General features: G+C 35.0%; 3 protein-coding genes across 3 annotated transcripts in view; 1 reads left to right on the forward strand and 2 right to left on the reverse strand.

The window, feature by feature from the left end:
* LOC126819809 (uncharacterized) overlaps nucleotides 1-9650 on the forward strand; it is a 117057-nt gene extending 107407 nt beyond the window's left edge. The window contains exons 109-119 of the mRNA XM_056100271.1: nucleotides 884-1024; nucleotides 1195-1383; nucleotides 1641-1788; nucleotides 2055-2218; nucleotides 2652-2921; nucleotides 3463-3730; nucleotides 4423-4755; nucleotides 6336-6636; nucleotides 7185-7336; nucleotides 7816-7949; nucleotides 8869-9650. Of these exons, the coding sequence (XP_055956246.1) occupies nucleotides 884-1024; nucleotides 1195-1383; nucleotides 1641-1788; nucleotides 2055-2218; nucleotides 2652-2921; nucleotides 3463-3730; nucleotides 4423-4755; nucleotides 6336-6636; nucleotides 7185-7336; nucleotides 7816-7949; nucleotides 8869-9141 (2373 nt within the window). The 3' untranslated portion in view covers nucleotides 9142-9650. The remainder of the gene's footprint in view (nucleotides 1-883; nucleotides 1025-1194; nucleotides 1384-1640; nucleotides 1789-2054; nucleotides 2219-2651; nucleotides 2922-3462; nucleotides 3731-4422; nucleotides 4756-6335; nucleotides 6637-7184; nucleotides 7337-7815; nucleotides 7950-8868) is intronic.
* Nucleotides 9651-10941: 1291 nt separating this feature from the next.
* LOC126818532 (leucine-rich repeat-containing protein 15) lies at nucleotides 10942-13434 on the reverse strand. The gene is made up of 2 exons (XM_050545996.2): nucleotides 13379-13434; nucleotides 10942-12536 (listed from the first exon to the last, which is right to left on the reverse strand). Exon 2 carries the CDS (start codon nucleotides 12508-12510, stop codon nucleotides 10966-10968), a length of 1545 nt encoding a protein of 514 aa, XP_050401953.1. The 5' UTR covers nucleotides 12511-12536; nucleotides 13379-13434; the 3' UTR covers nucleotides 10942-10965.
* A 3955-nt stretch (nucleotides 13435-17389) lies between these two features.
* Nucleotides 17390-21867, reverse strand: part of LOC126819252 (death-associated protein kinase 1) — a 111946-nt gene continuing 107468 nt past the window's right edge. The window contains exon 25 of the mRNA XM_050547189.1: nucleotides 17390-21395. Coding sequence (XP_050403146.1) covers nucleotides 20178-21395 — 1218 coding nt within the window. The 3' untranslated portion in view covers nucleotides 17390-20177. The remainder of the gene's footprint in view (nucleotides 21396-21867) is intronic.

Raw genomic sequence — 21867 nt, forward strand, 5'->3', positions numbered from 1 at the left:
TAACTAACACTGGATAATCATAAATTAGGTTGTTGGTAATGTTTATATCAGAAAATGAAGACCATCGATCAATTTCATCTGCTTTATTTTTAAAATAAGTTTTTTCTATCCTGGATTATAATTATCCTGGGAACCATATCTAGTAATGACAAAGAAATGACTGAAATGATGACCATGGAGACGGTAGATATAAGGAACACCATTTACCTTGGAACTACCAAATTAGTTACTGTTTACTGTATAGGAATTTTGAATTTGTAATATTGTAAGTGAAGTCCTATAAACAGGGGGGGTTGAGTGGCTGAATGGTTAGCACGTGCGCGCTGTACCATAAAGTCTGTCATTGAGTCAACTGGCGTGATTTCAAATCCCCGGTTGTACGTGGCAAGGAGTAGGGTCGCCAGTCCAACCTCCTGGGTTTTCTCCGGGTCCTCCGGTTTCCTCCCACTGCTAAAGACCCCTACGCGCAAGCAAATTATTGAAATAAAATTAAACCATGTGTTAGTCCCAAAATGACCTAGTTTGTGTCGAGTGGACGTTAAACCCCATTTTTCTCTCTCTCTCCCCTATAAACAGCATGAATAAACGGATGCTAAGAGATATATGTATAACCTTGAATTGTGAAGATTGTGATAAGCAATTTAACCACATGATACTTTGACAAATTTTAAAAAAAATATTAAAAAAAAACACTCAGATTTGTCTGAAGACAGGTATATTTTTTTGTGTTTACACATTTTAAATGGATTTTAATAGAAGTCAGTTTTTAATAGATGTTATTCATAATAATTATTATGTAAATGTAACCAGAGTTTTGTTTGGCTCCATAGATCAATTTATTGGTTTCATTAGTAGAGAACTATTGGTGTTATACCTTTTTTAGGAATTGAGAGATTTAGAGAATCGATTTACTGCTAAGAAACGAGTAATGGTGGATGAAGCTTTAAATATACTTCATGATAAATATGATAAGCAGAAAGACAACATGTTAAGACGACATCAAGAAGAATTAAATAATCTTAAGGTAGGCCTACAAACATCTCCAATATTGTAAGCCATTTGTAGGTGAATATCTCATCGTTCATTGTCTCAAAAATGTCAGTTTTTTTGTATATAGGCTACATGAAGTTGTTTTATTCTTTTGAGTATCTTCACATAGTTAATAGATTTTAATTGTAAATTTTGATATTTCAGAAACAAGGATTGAGTCCAGATGAGTTCCAAGAGAAACAATCTCAATTATTAAATGACCATCAGATGGAATTATCAAAATTAGACAAACAGTTGACTGAAAAAGAACGGGATATTAAACGTGGTGCATTAGCTGATTGGGAAGTTACGTTTGCTAGAGAAAAGCTCAACATGAAAGAAAAACACTACAAGGTTGGTATTCTTGGTATTTAAAACAAATTCCTTAGAATGTTGTCATAAATAGTTTTGTGATCACATTTAAAATGATTTACGAATTAGGATCCCATTGAAGGTTCCTGCAAACTTTTCTCTTTGAAGGGGTAATGACCTTAATTATAAAGAAGAGCTGTTTGGTTGAATAAAGTTGCATTTAAACTATAGAACTTTGTTCATTGCTTTGTACTGATAACTGCCAGTTATTTAGATTTATACAATTTGTATTTGAACAGGAATTTGCAGATGCTTTGCGTGAATACAACCCACAACATAATAGTGTTAAAAAAGCAGAAGTCATGGCTGAAGAACTAGAGGAGGTCAAACAGAAATTACAAGAGCAAAGAAAAGAAGAAGAGAATAAATTAAAACAGGAACAATTAGGTATGGTTTCATGTACAGATGGGAACAATTTGGTATGGTTTCATGTACGATTTAACTGTTTCTTGATGTGATAAAATGGTAGAGTTCATGTTCTGCTTACGATTGACTAATATTCTTTGGATGATTAGCTAATATTTTGTTAAGAATCATAAGACCATATAAAAAAAAGATAGCGCTGCATCAATTACAAAGGGCTGCATACCAGTTTACATTACAAAAAATAAAATCAGATTATTTATCAAATATTTGTTTTAATTTCCTGACAGAGTTTGAAAGACTTGAGAAGGAGAGATTAGAAAGAGATATGAGCTCTTTTGCCAAGCAACTAGAAGAGGAGACGAAACAAGAGAAAGCTCGTCACGAACAAAGTATTTCCAGTTTAAATAAACGTAAAGAAGAAATAGTTAACGAAAAGAAAGATGAATTAAAGGTAACATTTTTTTTAAATGTAATATGTTTTGTATTATGTGTTAGTAATGTGAAAGTCTGATTACGAATGCTTAGCAATTTTTTATGGTTATACATTGCTCACACTTCAGAATTTTGCTAGCCTGTCCATTTTACACTCAAGTTAGCCATAAGTTTTAGCCTGATCTAAAAAAATTTAAGTTTCAGCCTGATCTAAATTTTTGAACCATAAGGCATAAAACTATAAATATAATTGTATTTGTTTTGTTTTTTTTATGGTTTAAAATACTTGATTTTCAAGGCCCGTAAATTGACTTGCTCCTATATTCTACAGGCGTTGAAATATTGTGATTTCGCATTAATTAAAATTTGATGTAGCTTTCTTTAAGACTATATGCAAAGTTTAACCTTCAGCAAAACATTGGAAAAAATTCATTAAATTGTGTTTTTTCCAGAAAGCAATGGAAAAATTAAAGGCTGATGGTGGTACTAAGGAAGAACAAGAACGCTTGATGCAAGAGCACCAAAGAGATGTACAGAATTTGGTGAACAAGATGGAAGCTGATAGACTGAGAATGGACTCCAAACTTCAAGAACGACTTAAAAAACGTAGAGAGGAGAAAATGAAGAGTAAAGAAAAACAAGTTAAAGAGAATTTAGAAGAAGAAAAGAGACAACTTGAAGCTAAACAACAAAGTGCTAGAGAAAAACTTCAAACAAATGAGGTTTGCCATTAGAATTATTTAAAGCAAAAAGCTTAATCCATGCTGATATGTACTCAGATTGATTATTTAACATTTAATTTGGAAAACAACATCAAAATATCAATGCTAGATAATGTCCCGGCTCGGATTCAATCAGATTTAAAATAAGCCTATCAATTCTTTTCGTTCGAAGCAAATTTTTCGCAGCCTTTTTATCAACATCATAGTAAGCGAAATAGATCACTGAAATTTCAATTCATCATATCTTTGTAAATACTAAACTGAATTTAACCATTTTTGGACTGATATTCCTGTTAGAGATTCATCTTTCACAATATTGTAGTTTGCAAGGCATTCCTGTTGCACTAAAATGACGCAATGAGACTTCATTGGAAAAACTAATGCTTACATGTAACTTGTGGGGAGTATTTACCAGGGTGGTAGAACTATTACCTATTTCATATTTGCATTGTTTCTTGTATATGGTGTGGGGGTTTCTCTGTTTTTATTTTAAAAGTTTAACTTATGCTCTATCTTGGTCTTTAATAAACTTACATTTTAGATGTTGGCCCTGCAAGAAACTCTAAATATTGGTCAATTACCAACCAGACAAGACCCAGTTGGGAGTGCTGCTGTTACCAGTGACAATACATCTCCACCCAAGAATCCAGATGTCACCAAAGACATGCCAACAGCATTTTCTAATGCTGCTCCATTAAATGAAGCTGAATTAATCAATTTATTAATGGCATCACCTATGTATCAAAAACTGGAAGAGATGAAGAAAACTATAGCTAATGGTGGTCTTAAACCTTCATCTAAATCTTCAGGTTAGTTTGATATTATTTTCCTTTGGTGTAAGGTGATTTACTCACTTATAGATAATGTTAGTAGGGAGGAAAACATCTCAACAACTGTTATCTCCAGGGACAGATTAAGGAATGGGAGGACCCAAGTCCAGGCTGCAGTTAAGTTGATTATAGACCTTATGCTTTTTCTATCATGACATATGTTTAGGACTTACGGATAGATTTAACTAAGAAAAGATATGTAGGAGAAACTAGAATGAGGTTGATTTTGTTTAATACCTGTGATAGAAGCAAGGAAGTAAAAGCCTTGAGTCTGCGACCAATACTAATTATCTACAATTATCTCCATTTGACAACAGACACAAAGCTAGTTGACCAACATTTCAAGTCCTAAATTGACGATTTTAATCAGAAAACTAAGTATACTTCAAGAATTTTGAGAAGTATTTATTAGACTTCTATTTCATGAAATTGAAAAGTTTTATTTAGTCTTTGTGTGTATGATAGATGTGAAATGGAGTAGAACCGCATTACTAAGTTTTTGGATATGGCAGCCATTCAGGACAGAGATCTATTCTTGATGTAGTTAGTTATCTGTGCAGACTATCCTTGTCCTAGGTGATAGCCTATATTGTAATCCACCAAGTTGGTTACTAAGAAAAATATGTTTTTTGTTGTAAATTCTTGAAATATTATGTTATTTTTATTTAAAGGAAGTAGCCATGTAGACAGCCGAGAATCGGAATGGGAATCAGATAAAGAATTAAAACCTGTGGATTTAAATAAAGTGAATGCGAGAACCTTTGTCATTTATAAATTTGGATGCTTTGTTTCCGATCTTATTGCCTGTCACTGTAATCATAGTCCTGTCACCATTTTACTAGCAGACCAACTTCCACCCAACAAACAACTCACCAGAAATATGTACAGAAATTCATTCCATTATGATGCCAGTAATCATATATTATATATTAGAGTGGCCAGATTACAAACAGTTGGAGAATTTATTTTAGTACTAGTTCACACGCTAGCACACATCAAATCAGGTAGGTTTTAATACTTTCTAATAATTTACATGTAGAGTTATTCAAATCTACGTGATGAGCTAAATAGTAAGTGTAATAAACAACAAACGTATCAAATCAAGTGACTGGTTGCAGGGACAGGTCCTCTTTTTTTATCATTAAGGTCGACAGTAACCTGGCCATTAGAAGTTAACATTGGCATTGTCTACACTTTAAAGATACATTGTCCAAAATATATTTATTGTGCGGTTATTCCCAATAAAAGTATGGCAAATTTGGTATATATGGGAAGTATAGACACCCAATCTTCTTGGTAAATACTGGATTATTATCGAAAAACACCCATGGGGCAAGCACTGGGCAAAAATGTCAAGGTATCACTAACTGGCAACCTGACTGTTGTCTGCCAGCTTATTGTGTGCTAGTTTGACTGAGGGAGTTTTGTTAATTCTGGATCAAATAGTTAGGTGGTTTTGGGAACATAGAAGAGTGTCAACTTACAAAAGACTCTGCAGTTAAACGGCGGAAATAGAAGTTGACAGAAACTAATTATGTATGAAAAATGGCCCCCCCTTCAATAAAGTTTAGGAGACAGTAATGGCTTCTAACAACAGTTTATTTATAGCTTGAGGTATCTCACCGTGAGTACAAAGTTTTGTGAGCGATTTGAAGCAAATCTTTGATAGATTAATTAGTGTGAATATTTTTTTAGTCCAAATATATTATCAAATCACACAGTTTGTACAGGGGGAAAGTATCTTTAAGTTTTTAATCAAATTAGATAAGGTTTTGTCCATATAACTTTAATTTGTATTAACTGATGTAATTCTATTAGTATGAATTATTGACATTAATCTTGCTGAATTGCTTGATGCCAAATCTTACGGCATGAGAAAGGCAATTAAGTGAGAGTGATGAAAATTGGTGTATGAACATTTTCTGCTCAGGTTTGATTGCTTGATTCTTTATGAAACGATAACTATGTAAATGTGGGACTGAGGACATCGGCCTCAAGTTTGGCTTGTCTTAATAAACTTGTCCATCAATGTTAAAGTAGCTAAGTCTCTAACTCAATATCATCCAAAATCTTCAACATTGAAAACACGAATTATTTGTCAAATTAAATCAACATCCATGTTGTGATCTTACCGGGAAAAGATGGGCTTTTGATATCCAATATTTAAGATAAAATAAACATTTTACCATTGGTACACGAATCGTGTACCATAATGCGCTTCAGCCCCAGTTGTATCAAGAGACTCGAGGGACGAGGCTAGACACATTGTACCAAATCAAACGGAGTATGTAGACTGGAATAACCAAACGCTAGAAATTTGCACTCGCTTGAGACTGCTGGCTTATTTCGCCGAACATAACTGATTTGAAATTGGAGTAAAAACGGAAACCATTGAATGTAAATCAGTTTATATACATTCATATTACAGTATTATATGCGTTGCGACCCACTTTTGTCAATTTCTAGGTCCCAAATGTTAGCGATTTAGCTCCTTTAAATTGGAATATAATGGTCTGAATGAAATAATCTGCACATTACAAGCATATTCTGCCCTTTTTTATGACACAAATAAATATCCTTTTAGGTGATCTAACTGATGACTCAAATCCTGACTTTACAAGAGAATATCAGCGAGCTATAGGTGTTGTGTGTAATGACCTTTTCTTTGCCCGGTATCATCAGACATCGAATACTGCTAAAAAACTAGCAACAGCTTCAGCTAATGGAGATGTTGGCGCTGCTGATAAACTTTTACAATCTGTGTTTGGTCAAGCTGAAAATGAGTCTATAAAAGCTGGAATGGTTGATGACCTTTTGGATGTCAAAGTTCATACGGGAACAGACGTGAAAGGAGCTAAATTTAACAAAGATAAAATACAAGATAGGTAATCAAACGTGATGAGTTCTTAAGATGTTATTGTTTTCAATTGTAAAATTTCTCAGTATACCATTAATATTAAAACCATACCTGCCCTTTCAAATTTTACTTAGTAATATACTTATCTAATGTTCAATCAGTGATTGGCATGGTTCGATCCCGAGCTTGTATGTGAGAAGGAGGATTGTCTGCCCAAGTGAATTATTGAAATAGTTTGTGTCACATGGACATTAAACCCTATTTCTCTCTTTTATGATTGGATGGCTAACAGTGATGGGATTTTGCCCGTATATTCCGGACTTGTCCGAATCTTTTTTCCAAACGCCCAAAATTGTCCGACCGGGAATATGCCCAATCGGACATCAAGACATGGTGAATAATATTCAAAATTCTGAAATTAATAGTTTACTGTTTGTATAACTACCACTCAACCCGATTATCCTCGATAATACGCTGGATTGATTAGGTAATTAAGTGATCAACGTATTTATCATTTTAGACCGTCTATAAATAACCTACCTTGATTAACTACTTAATTGTTGTGTTTTTTCTTAGATTACATCAATATTCTAATTATACCAAAAACAATGAGCTACATAAAAATCTGGGAGACTTGGAGGAGAAAATAATACAAAGTAATGTTCAAGGTTCAACATATTCAGTTGATCAACAAATCTCTAAATTAACTGAGAAATACTCCACATCAGGTAATCCATCACTGATAAAATATTTTACATGACTTGGGTCCTAAGTGAAATGTATTTAAATCAATTTTTTTTAACTTTTGTGTGTGTGTGTGTGTGTGTGTGTGTGTGTGCTGTTGTATATGTGAACTTAAAACTGGTTTCAGGAATTGGGTGGTCTTTAGTATCATAAGGTCTGTTGTGGTTTCAATCTCAAGTGTGTACCTTGTACATGACAAGGAGTGGGGTTGCCTACCCAACCTTGTGGGAATTCTTTGAGTCCTCAGATTTCCCCCCACTGATGAAGATCCCCAAAGCGAATTCTAGAAATAAAATTGTTCCATATGTTAGTCCCAAATGACATAGTTTGTGTTGAGTGGATGTTTAACGTCATTTCTCTCTCTCCAATACTGGTTTGTCTGAGGTTAGAATATATGTATGTTTATTTTAGTAAATTGGTGTTCACCTTGGTATTTTGAAATCAAGTTTTTTTTATTTTTAAGGGGCAGCAACAATGAAGAAGGCTCCAACAAGTTATATTATGGCCAACATGACAGGTGAAGCTTTATGGAACTCGTATATTAATCAACAAAATGAACCTGCAACTGTTACTGTGGATAGTTCAACTGATCAACAGGTATGTACAGAAAAACTGGTGAAATTATGTCAAATAAAACAATCAACAGTGCAAAAATTGCAAATAACATAAAGTTATATTAATTTCATGAATCACTCATAGATTTTTGTATAAATTTTCATTATTCACTTAATTCAGTCCGTCACGATGGCTAAGTGGGTAAGACGCTGGCTCGCTAGCCTGAAGGTTCGGTTGTTCGATCCCTGCATTCGCCGGGAAAGTTCATCCGGCGTGGTTCCCCCTTGTCAGTGATGCAGGACAGAGGGCATGGCAAGGACAGCTGTCTAGTCGTTCGGATGGGATGAAAAACCGAGGTCCTGTGTACACAATGGCTTGCAGGTTAAAGATCCCTTGACAGTTGGAATTCGATAAAAGAGTTGGCCGTAGTGCCGCTGTCCGGGCAAAATTTCCCTCATAGCACACTGTATGGCGTATGCCAGTCTTCATTAGCCCAGTTTGGAGCAGAACAGTAGGATGTTAAACCCCATTTCATTTCATTTCATAATTCAGTCCACTTTATCCTATTTTCAATTATTATCTAGTGCAATGATTCTATGTTCTAAAGTAATTTGGTTTTCCAAGAGAAGGAGGAATATCTTAATTTGATTAATAAAAACATTACTTTAAAGTGCTATATATGGAGCCATGATAGTTCATTGATAAGGTGCTGGCTCACTAACCAGGAATTCGATCTTTGTGTTGGTCGAGAAAGTTTCTCTGGATTTTTCCCTTGTCAGTGGTGCAGCACTGGAAGAATAAAATGAAGTCCCATATACACTTAGGCATGCACATGAAAGAATCCTTTACAGTTGGAATTCCATAGCACACTGCCAACATATATTCATTAATTCATTTATCATTTGTTTTTAAAGGAACTGAATAATCTAAAAAATTTATTATAAATATATATCAATTGTAGGGGAATACAGATGAACTTTTGGCAGATTTTGCTGATATGAGTCGTAAAATATTAACAACATCTGACCATATTAAAAAACTGGAAGAAGAAATAACCTCGGAAATGGAATTAACTGATAAAGCTAAAGGAAAAGATAAACAGAATCACGCTGAGTTACATAAAGCAGCGGTGAAGAAATTAGCCGAAGCTAAACAAGAACTGACTAAGTTGGAAGTAGAAAAATCACGACTAACGGAACTATTTAAAGATGTGCTGGTTGTCCAAAACACTTAATAATTCCAAAAATAATTATTATTTGCAAGAAAAAGCATAATCAAAAGTAATTGGGATAGTGCCTATATTTTTTTTATAATTAAATTATTTTTATTTAGATATATTCCTACTGTGATATCAATCTTAATGAACATAAAACAGTATTGTAGATTATTTTAAATGTTTTTGTCTGTACACGTATATTTTTTTTAGTGAGAGATGTTCAAAATCTTGTTATACTGTTATGTAAAAAGTATGAGTTTTAAAGTAATTATATTTTAATCTGAATGAAGATGCGCTGGTAGCATCCAATCCATCCTAATTGAATATACATTCCGTCCATCTCTGTATATGAAGATTAATATCTACATAATATATGTTTAAGTTCTACATAACATAACCCGTCCAATGAAATTTTATATGATGCAATAGTTTAAAATGATTTATAGTTTTTTCACTTTGTATTTTATGATATGTCTATTTATTTTTCCTGTTTTTATATTCTTGCTTTGAATATATAATAAATTTATTTGCACATATGAATAAATTGATTTCTTAAAACAGCATAAAACTGCACTGGTTAAATAAATATATGAAGATTGACATCTGCACAAACTGGTCACATGATAAACCCAAGCTTGTCACGTAAGATTGTCACGTTTAGTCACCAACAAGTCTGGACGTAAGGCAATTGTCACAGACATTGTCCAGTACAAATTATCCTACTAGGTATATATTATATACAAGCTTGGTCACCATGATAATGGGATATAGATTTGGACAAACAAATCTTTCTTATAGTTGAATTTACTGGGTTTGTCAAATAAAGTTAAGTTCTTTCAACCTTCAAATAATGGAATGGAATAAAGACCCAAATAAAGATCAGTTACTCTCAGATCATAACATACACATGAAGACATGATAATATTCAGTCTTCATACAAAAAGTAGTGGGAAAGATAAAAATATTAAAAAAAAAAAAATGAAACCAAAAAATCAGAATCCTGATGCAGGGTTCAGACTTCAGAGTCGACGAAAAGGGCCCCAGAGTGTAAGAAAAGGGCCCCTGGGTCAAGTGAAAATACTAAGCCACACCAGTAATTAGAGACATCAACAGTGGCGTGGTCCGGTATCAATATTGCTCTTAGAAATAACTTATCTATCCTGAATCACCTGCGTTCCTACTATGGGTCTTCTTCAATGTGTTGCTGAGCAGGCAATTCCAAAGACCACTACTGAACCTAAAGGTCTCATTATACCATGTTATCGTATAATAATGATTGCAAATCAGCTCTTAAAAAGCCTGATCGTACTTTGAGACAGCTCAAAACGAATATTGGCAAGGTTATGTCTGAAGGATTAAGTCTCGCACTACATCCAAGTCGGTATAGGATAGGATTAAGGCAAAGATAGTGTGCATTATCAGTTAACGATTTAAATATTGATACTGCTAATTCAAACCTGGAGGTTCTGTGTTCAATCCCTTATTTTCCGGCGTGGTAGGACAAGGGACATCATGTTGTTCGGATGGGACGTAAACCGAGGTTCCACATTGGCGTAAGAGTAGAACGTTAAACCTCATTTCATTTCAATTTTATCTGGGGTTTTTTTTGGCTTAGGACCGTTTGGGGAATTGACATCAACATGAGAAAAGGCGACTTAAATTTTAGCGAACTTGTGGTACTGATAAAAAATAAATCCCATGTAGACACAAAACCCCATTATTCATATCATAGGGAAGGGGGTAGGGTTACTCTGGGCGCCGAAAAACTTTGGATCCATGTATAAGCATAAAAACATAAAACATCCCGGCCATTTTTAAAATATTTAATGCTTTTTAATTGATTTATGGACAGTCTGACAAACCATATCTTGTATAATCATCCAAACTGAAGTCTGATCCACTGCATTCACCAAATATTCTAGGAATCAGACCAGAAGCTTCCTTCCAGGCTTGGATCCACTTTAATTCACAATCACATGTTATTGAGTTACCATGAAGATCAAGTTGGTGTAAAGTTGGCGCTGACTGGATTCCCCTGGGAACATCAACCAATCCACAATTGTCCATGTAAATTATCTCCGTTCCATTCAATGATTCAAAAGCTTGTCGGTCAACATATCCAAGGTAATTCCCGGAAAGACGCAAGATCCGCAGTTTCTCAATTGGTGGAAAGGTACCTGCATCTATACGTCTAATGGTGTTTTTGGAGAAGTCGGCATATTCAAGATTTGGAGCACTGCCCAGGGAAGAACCGGGTATGTTCTGGAGAGAACACCCTTTAAATGATATTTGTTTTAAATTGTTACATCTTTCAAAAGCACGATATTTCACTGCAACAATAGAATTGTTATCTAGTGTTAGTCTTTCTAAAGCAACCAACTGACTGAAGTCAAAGTTGTCAATTGTTTGCAAGCGGTTGTTTGAAATATCAAGTGTGAGAATAGAACCCAGTGCTATGAAAGCTTGTGTTGGGACAGAGGTCAAGTCACAATTACTGATATCCAATTCCCGCAAAGATGTTTTCATTCCAGAAAACATATCGGCATCAATAGATCCGATGTTATTACTGCCCATGGATAGTTTTGTGAGTTTGGTTAGCTTCTTTACAGCACCGGGAGATGAAGTAAAACCATTATATGAAATGTCTAAAATCTGTAGAGATGACAAAAGATTGGCACCAAATGCGGCGTCTGGGAAGCTGGTGAACGAATTATGGGCAAGGTTCAATTCCTTTATAACTTTCAGGCTGTTAAGAGCGACGGGGAAAGTAGAGAGTGAACAACCCATCAGACTCAAATATGTAAGGGTGGAAGCAAAGCTCGAAAATGCATCACTGGGTATTTGAGTAAACTGGTTATAAGCTAGATCTAAACTCTCCAGTTTCGTCATGTAACTTAGTGCAGATGGCCACTGTGTAAGTTTTGTTGACTGCATATTTAAAATGTTCAAAACTGGCCCAAATCCCTCAAACGCTTCATCTGGTATCGAAGTAATTTTGTTATATCCAACATCCAAACGAGAAATGTTTTTAAATTTGCCCATAGATTTTGGTAGAGCAACAAGGTTTGTACCAGGCATTAAAAGCTGTACAAGGAAATCATAAAGGCCATCAAATCCTGCATCTTGTATGGTTTCTAATGGGTTACCACTGAGATCCAGAATAGATACCACCAATCCATTGAAGGCAGACGATGGTATTGATGTTATTTCGTTTTCTGACAAATCCATTAGGGGATAAGGGTCGTTAGTCTTGATAATGGCTGGAACTGTATTTAAATTATTTCTTTCACAGTGTATGATAGATCCGCAATAACAAGGAAGACCTACCGGACATGACTTCGCAAGACACACAAGACATCCCACCAAAATGAGCAACGAAACTTTCATAGTGCAAGAGGTCTATTTTATAATACCTGTATAATAAAATGAGAAAAATACATTTATTTTCCCTGTAGATTTATTATCCAATGTACATGTAGATACTATAGGGTAAATAAATTTGAAGCTTGTCTAATTGCCATTTAGTAACTGACTAGGAATCACACATGACACAATTACATCGAATGCAAGTTACTTTGATGTTTATTTTTGGCCCTTGTCGAAATGTAACTTGTATTCATAATTATGTCATGGTTTAAATTTGAAGTTATTTCGCGAACTTAAGTACCATTACCAATGTTCTAACTGGTACAAGGGGATTACGTGGCTAAGTGGGTAAGACGCTAGCTCGCTAGCCTGGAGGTCGGGTGTTCGATCCCTGCATTGGCCGAGAAAGTTCATCCAGATTTTCCGGCGTGGTTCTCCCTTGTCAGTGATGCAGGACGGAGGGGCTGACAAGGAAAGCTGTCTAGTCGTTCGGATGGGACGAAAAACCGAGGTCCCGTGTACACGTAAAAGATCCCTTGGCAGTTGGAATTCGATATAAGAGTAGGCCGTAGTGCCGCTGTCCGGGCAAAATTTTCCTCATAGCACACTGTATGGCGTATGCCCGTCTTCATTAGCCCAGGTTAGGGGCAGAACAGTAGGACGTTAAACTCCATTTCATTTCATTTCATTTCTAACTAATACAAAAGTTACAAACCAATACAACCGACAGCTACAGAACCCCTACATGTCCTAATGTTATTATGAATATTATTTCTTGTAGGAATTACAATGCATGGAGTTCCTGGATTAATATATTTTTCTTAATGTGGTATAATGGAATCGTAATATACGAATTAACCTCATGGTATTATTTAATGACGTAACTTACCATATCCTTCCTGTATTTGAAAGTATGTGAAGTAATAAATATTCTATGACCAGGACATGGAAACATATAGTACATGTTTATAAAATATGCAGATAAGATAAGGAACCGTGTGTTATTTGTCATTTTATTCTCACAGATTATTTGTGGTTTATAACTTTATGTAATAACCCACAAACGAATCTTATCTTGTAATCATAATAAAACTTGCGGTCATCTTCGTTCAAACAGGGTTGGTTCCCCGTCATACACTATTATTAGAGCAGGATGTGGTAGAGGGAAGAGACACCTGCCCAGATAACTGACCCAATGTTAAAAAACAACCCAGTGCAGTTTGTTTTTCAACCGCACAATTCCCCCCTTTTTTAATCTTTTAAAGACCTACATTTAATGCAGTTTTTGTAAATAGTCGACAGAAATTATAAATAAACTGGTGTTTAATGCCCTGCTGTTCTGGACCACATAGATCGTATAATATTATATAGTACTGTGTCTGTGACTGCACTTTCTAGGCCAACACCGGGTCCACATAGTTGAGCCAGCGCCTTACACCCTGATGCACTGTTCTGTTGCTCCCCTTAAAGAAGGAAGCTATATGGAATATCTTTCATACTTCAATTATATCGTATGGATGAGCCTATTGAAAATCAGCACATCTCTGTGATTATTTACCTACGAGGACTGGCTGAAGGTTCTAAGCCTGAAAAGGATAGATCAATTGGGTTGAAACAATTTTTTGCCACCAACAAGTACAGTCATTGAATGAATCATAGACACAAGAACTGCAACTGTAGTGTTATTATTGTCTTCATTCCAGACCATCTTGTGAACCTACCCATTGAAATCACCAGAAATGGACAAAAATGGCTATATGTCAGCCATAAGTACCTGCAACTGAAAGGACTAATCCCAACACAGATACATGCCGACATGGTCTCTACTTTAGGAGATGATACCCCTTCCTATTCCACAGTAAAGAAGTGGGCTGCGGAATTTAAGCCTAGCAGAGAGAGCCTCCACGATGACCCGTGCCAGGAAGACCATCAACAGCAACCATTCAAGGAAACAACCCGGGTGCATGACATGGTAATGGCTAATGGACGATTGACCACTCGACATATTGCCAGTGTTGTGGGCATCTCTCATGAGAGGGTTGAGCACATTATCGCCAACAAGTTAGGAATGACAAAAGTTTCTGCAAGATGGGTGCCAAAGCTCTTTGCTGCGGATCAGAAACGTGTCAGATTCTTGACGCCCGTGACAATCGCGCCGTTTTGACGCAGATCCTGATAAATTTTGGGTCTGATTTGGCCTCCATCAGACTTCCACCTGTTTCCAAAAAGGAACTAGTAGGTCGTCATTTGCCCAGTAATGCTGTCGTCGTGTTAGCTGTGAACGACTTTTTTTAGGGTGGCATCCAGGCCTTACAACATCGTTGGCAACAGTGTGTATGTAATATGTCTATAGAGAGATAAATGGGGTTTAACGTCCATTCGACACAAACTAGGTCATTTCGGAACAAACATGGTTCAATTTTATTTCAATAATTCGATTGCGCGTAGGGGTGGGAGAACCAGAAGAAAACCCACGAGGTTGGACAGGCCAGTTGACTCAATGACAGACCTTATGATACAGCGCGCACGTGCTAACCATTCAGCCATCTCCCCACCCCTTATAGTTTTAGTTTTATGAAAGGTGCTCTGTTTAATATACTGGAGTTGTTAAACAAATGGGTGACAACGAGAACTGGGCTAAGTAGGTAATTTGCAAGATTCAACTTTCTCACAGTAGCTCACTAACAGTTCCCGCTACTGTCAATTTCTGGAAGTGGGTTACTGCTTCCAGCCATCGGATGCACAGACTAGTCCAATTATATACAATAAAGTTGACATAAGAAAGTGTCCAAATGAAACACTGACCCAAAAATGGTAACCTACCCTCCCTAATAGCCGAGGTAGTGTTAGTTGGGATGGTCTAGTGACCTAGAGTGTCGCACTTCGCCACCTCTGGCTTGCGGTTGTGGTTTAGATACCTAGTGTGAGCGTATGTGGCTTGGGGATAGGGGCGCCTTATCAACCTAGTGGGTTTCCTCCGGGTACTCCAGTTTCCTCTCACAGGAAAGACTCTTGCGCGTGCTCTAAGATAATAAAAATGTCTGCGATATCACCTTGGGTAGAAGCGGACGTTAAACACCAAGAACAGCAACAACGTTAGTTAAGACGTGAACTCGTACAACATGTGTCAGTTGGGAATAGGTTTGAGTCCAGGTCATAGCGCCTTAAGTTAGCACCAGGGCTCACTCAAGACACGCTAACTAAGAAGTCATTATCTAAAATACTAAGGAATCATTAACTAAGGCGTCTTGTGCATTATATGTTTGGATGAATAATAAAAGTATCATATGATACTGTAGCAGTAATCAAACGTTTTATATGAATTAAAAGAGTGCGAGTAAATTTGCTTGAGACAGCATTCAGTGTTCCTACGGAGAACACATGGCGACATTCCTGGAGGGGCGTTTACAGACATCATTGGAGACCGGGATATAGATCAGTATGTAGATCTATCAAGAAGCGTGTGGCTCTTGCCGCCATTAGGACTTCAAGGTATTTGTATCTGGTATTCTCAGAAAGACGTTCCTACAGCCTGCTCGGCTTAGAGGCTGGAATTCAGACATCATTTAATCTTGTCAGAAGGGACATCATGCGGTGTTCCTAGAGAGACATAGGCTTAGAGGCCGGAATACAGATCATCATGTAGACTTAGAAAGAAGAGTCTAATGCCACAGAACACATGATAATTGATTGGGAACTTATATTTAGCTTGTATTCAATAAAATAAAAGCAAGTACGAACAATCCAACCCATTAGACAAAATTCGAAGTCCTAAAAAAACGGTATAGGCAAAATGTCATAGATATGTGTAGCTTCCTATATAACCTTTGTATTATCTATGTTATAAAGATATATAAACATAGTTATATAACCACACAGTGCTCCAGAGTTATTTAATCATTGAAGTTCTATACACAACGTGGAAGTCTTGATTGGATAAGTGTCACAGTACATTTTCTGGAGATCCGTGACCAAGATAGTGTCACATCTTTTTTCATTTTGGAGACCGCGGCCAGGATAGTATCACATGCACACCTCGCAGGGGACTTTATGTAGACAAATAAATGGAATGGAAACCATCAACTTTTTACATGTCTTTCAAAGAAAGGCTTATAGAACTTTTCATCTAGCCCTTGTAGTTACTAACTGGGGCTAAAGTCATGCTGACCACGTCTTGGAAACATTGTAAAGGAATTGCACAGAAAACAAAAGATATCCACGACTTATATCAACTTGGTTTAAACATAATTTCAGGACGAACCCTCTCATGCATTATACATGTCCTTACTATAACACTTAAGTTGTGTATACAGAGACATCAGTGTATGTGCAATAGGTCTGCCATCTGTAATTTTCAACAGTATATTAATGACACCCATAGATTGTTTTGAATACAGCTTTCTATGTACATGTATTAGATAAAGAGTTGACTGTTCTGGCTATAAAGGTTTAAAAATAGATAACGTAAATAGAATATGTTGAAAATTTCAATCAAATTTCTCCACTCTGAACCGAGATATTAGCTTTTGAATTTTAAGCCTAGCCTCGATCATCTACTAATCATCTACTAAAGTCGGTATGATAAAAAACATTGTCTGGATTATCCATTTTTGGATTTAATCATCAATGAGCGTTGAGCAGCAGATCGGATTCAAATCCAGTGAAAATCCGACACATAAGATGACATCGAGATTTGATTATGGTTTGAATAAGTTAATTAATGTCTAATTAATAGTTTATAGAACATTTCAGGTCTAAAGAAAGACCTGCAATAGGCAGATTTTGCTCTTGCATAATGTATGTTTAATCAATGAGCTTCTAGAATAGGTATCTATGTACACTAAGTCAGTATTTAGAGTCTATAGTATTTTAAATCCATACAAAAAACTAACTAGATAAGGATATCATAACGAATTAATTTTATTCTGTAAAATAAATAATTTATATACAATAAATGCATACATGACATGTATATTATATGCTTTTCAAATAAGAAGCAATTAACATTCAGCCAACAACCATTCATCAATATATTGTCATGTTAAAATACAAGTAGATCTATATACTTTATATTTGCAAATAAGGTCTGGTTTTAACAACACCGGTCATCACACAAACAAACCTACTACTTATATCTGAACCAGGGGGAAAAACCCTCAAGTTGTTGTAAAACAAGATGAGTTCTTTTTTTCATTTACTGATTTCATATTTATTTGTGTTTATATGCTTGATAACAACTTGTGTAATCTTGTTGAAACCTAATAAACCATAGTAATTGTTATCCATAAATTGTGTTTTATTTGATGACCAATTCCGATCTATTGCTATCAAATACATTTGTGTAAAGTTTGGGTTTATATGTATTAGTGTTCAATCTCTAGTTGACAATTTTAGGTCAATTCTCTTTTCAGATTGGCAAATAAAAGATTACTTGGTTAAAACACCTGAACATAATGTAAAAGTTGCATATTGATATATTTTATTTATGCACTCTGGTTTATATAATATCACAGACAGGCTAACCTTCACATCATATACAACATATAAGGCCAAGTTTATATATCTTCGAAAACAAAAAAAATACAATAAATAGTCTGAAGATTTGTGTTTTAGAAATAAATGGAAGGCACCAATTTCAAACCATCACATTTCATAAAAACAATAACAGTTTGAATCAGTTTATAAATAAATTTGTTTTAAAAATTATAAATAAGCAGATATAATTTACACATCAATAAGATAGATAGTATGTATATATATTAAGAGACAAACAGTTTATATAAAAACTTTGATTATATAAAATCTGTAAGGTATATATTATACTGAACAAAATGAAATATAGAGAATACTATTACAGTGAAATGGTTTGTTGGCAAGAGATTGTTTTGTATATATACACTTAATATTGACAATTTATTAAATATATTTGTTTTGCATACTGTTATATTTGGAGGGGGGAGGGGGGTGAATTGTGAATCGAAAGACAACAGTTCACAATCCCTTCAGTAATGAGTAATGTCATTGAGTTTTAGAATATTCCATCATGAAATCTATTCTGACTCTGTATTGTGTTTACTAGATTACAGTAATTTGAAAGTAAACAGGAAAAAACTCCTTAATTTTGATAAGGTTAACCATCTGAAAATTTTGACCTTCGACCAGATTCTTCTTTATACACTAATCAAGAATTCCCCTGAATTGTAAAACATTTTATGAAGAATTTCATTTTTCAAGTTAAAATGTAAATTGGAAATAACTCTCCAAAATGACCAATGACCAATCGCTGAAAATTTGAAAAAATCTGTCAAGAAGCCTGACCTGTTCAGTACAAGAAATTGTGAACAAACACTGGTCATGAGACTGACGACAATATATGTACACATTAAATGTGGCCGTTTAAAGTTTATGGCTTGTATCGAAAATGTTCTATTCAATAACACTAATGTCAATCACCAGCTTATTCTTTTAAAAATTAATCCATGCATTCAAAATTTACAATACTCTTTAGGCTATCTATAACGAGAGTATGAAAAATACTAAATATTATGCAATATTAAATTTTTAGATAGGATGGTAGCTATGTAACTTTGTAAGCTGCATATATATTAAAGCTCGGAAGAATGAATTCAAATTATCAAAATACCCAATTTATACATGTAATAAAAATTATCAACAAAATTTACATGGCACTGACATTTGTTTTTGACATACTAATGGATATTCGTTTATCAATTACTATATATCATTTGTTTTTGTTCCTAAGCTAAAGTAATTCATACACAAGCCTACAGAAATTTCTTCTGTTGACATATTATTTTGATTAACAGAACACTAGACAATTCATCAATACATGTAAAACATGTACACTTTATAATAAAAATCCTTTAATATAGGAACTTTTATTTAAGTTAGCAAACACTCTTTTGAGCTATTTCATAAATAATAAATATTTTCGCAAATTCATAGTATGCATAGGAGTACATGCAATCATATAGGTTGATAATCTTACATCAAGTAAAATTTGCATACTATTAACTTTGTTATCTTATTCAAATTTCTAGATTTCACTGCATTAGAATCTAAATAATTAGCAATAATGTTCTGCCAAAATCAATATCCAATCCACTTAATCAAAAATGCTAGATGAGCTGCAAAATTTTGAAAATGAAAACTAATTTCATGTTCCCTTATAGAATCACTTACAAACTTTATATCAAAATGAAAGAGTAAGACCTTATCAAAGCAACCATGGTTTTATTATTATTATAAGCTATAATGTTATTAACTTTATAATACCTGAGTATGGTTTTAATGTACAACAAAAAGGTAGTGATTTGTATTGAATTTATAAAAGGAAAAACAAAATTAAAAAGATGAAACTAACAAATCAACATAAATATGATAGAAAAACTAAAATACAGAAATAGAAAAATACAAATAGAGTAATTTATAAAAAGAAATTAAGAAGTAATTACTACCACCCCAATTAAACAATCATTAACTATGGTAGTGTGTGTATGGATATATATATATATCTATATGTGCTATTTAACAAGTGGTGTATATATACAAACATTCCTTATAAACCTTTCTTTACATGCAATAAACCATAACAAAAACATTCATTTATAGCTAATAAACACCGGATGCATACTGTTCATTGCCTAATAAAGCCTGTACTTTAATTATCATCTGGATAGATTAGATAATGTATTAGTCGAAGCATCAGTTGTCTGAGCAGCACTCTCATCAGTACTTTGATCCTCATAATTTAATATTTTAAAGATAGACGAAGTTCTCAAAATGGCTTCCACTGCATCAATACGATGGAATTCTTTTAGCTTCATAATTAATTTCCTAATGGTAGATGGTTCGCGTTTGGACCACTCCTCTAGCACTTTATCTGTGTGACTGATTTGGTTAGGTTCAGACTCTATTTTGGGGAGAATGTCTGATAAACCAAGAGTTATAGCCAATAAACACCAGTCTCGGCCCATTGGTTCGGAAGGATCAAGTAAATAACTTAACAACCTTCGTGAATGAAGAGACAGATGGCTAATATCCAAGTCAATACCAGGCGTAATACTGTTTAGCACCTCTTCCGAACCGAAGCAAACTATGTCTAGAAAATCCTCAGTAACACTGCCTGTTAAAACAACAGACGTCCGCCCTTCCATCTCCATTCGTAAGATTTCCGTGGGAGAATAACTGCGGATTATTTTACCATGATCACCTAATTGTGATGGACTTAAAGTATAACGTTCTGTACACAAGCCAGGACAGACTTCCTCGATCACTTGTTCAACAATGTTTATAAAATCATCAAGAAAGAAAAACAGAGATGATTTAGCATCCCTTGGTCCACGAACTTTGATTTCGAGATATTGCTCATTTCTGTCCGTATCTAATAACCCTTCTAGATCCCCACAACAATATTTACTACCATGATGCCACTGATATAAGTCTATTTCAGGATCATCCGTTTCCTGTAACATGTTACGTCTGAGATACACTTGTATTCGAGGAAAGAGATATTTTAACTGAGAACCAGACTGGAAACTCGTGTGTAATCTCACGCCACCATAGATCGTATCAGTTTGTAAATTGGAGTCTTTTTTCCACACATCATCTGAAGATTCCAACAGATTCAAGCAGGGAAATTCGTATTCGATATCTCCATCATTATCACACTGGGTACAAAGCTCTAAAGCTTCTAACACTGTTAATAAATCTATGGCTTCCGTATCAGGAAATATTAAATGAAATTCGTCCACAGAATAACAGCCGGTTATACGAGATTGCACTATTTTATCATGAGACATCAAAGTACCAATTACATCTGAGCACAGCCATTTTGGATTGAAGACCACCAAATCCTGAACAAATGCACTCTGCAGATAAACAACCTAAAAAATACAAAAAATATAATGTATACTTTTTACAATTAGGATATATTCATTCAATGATCAAAATCTCATTACAACAGATTGAGAGGCATTTAAAGATACACAATGAAAATGCACCTATAATTTGACTGGACTAGACATAATGCAGTTGAAATGTGATTTCTGGCAAGATTGTAGGCTAGACACAAGAAAATCAATAACAACCCTTGGGGGCCTTAACAATGTAACAAGGGGAAAAAATCAGAAGTCAGTATTGGAGTTGATTTATCCAACGTTTGACCATCCAGCAAGCATTTCATGAACCCATGTGGACCTCTCACAGTAGCAGTAGAACTAGAAGCTGGGAGTCTGTAGATGTCACTGGATAGTGTGTTGGTCTTGTCAAGGTGCCTTGGCCAGTCTCTAGCAGACCCAGTCTGCTGGGAAGAAGCGGTCAGTCTCAGGATGGTAGTGCGATGACATCCAGAACTTC

Source organism: Patella vulgata, chromosome 4, assembly GCF_932274485.2.
Source record: "Patella vulgata chromosome 4, xgPatVulg1.2, whole genome shotgun sequence".
Lineage (NCBI taxonomy): Eukaryota > Metazoa > Mollusca > Gastropoda > Patellidae > Patella > Patella vulgata.

What these genes read in the sequence shown, in the direction of transcription:
- LOC126818532 (XM_050545996.2), bottom strand. Translation starts at nt 12,510, where the DNA reads ATGAAAGTTTCGTTGCTCATTTTGGTGGGATGTCTTGTGTGTCTTGCG.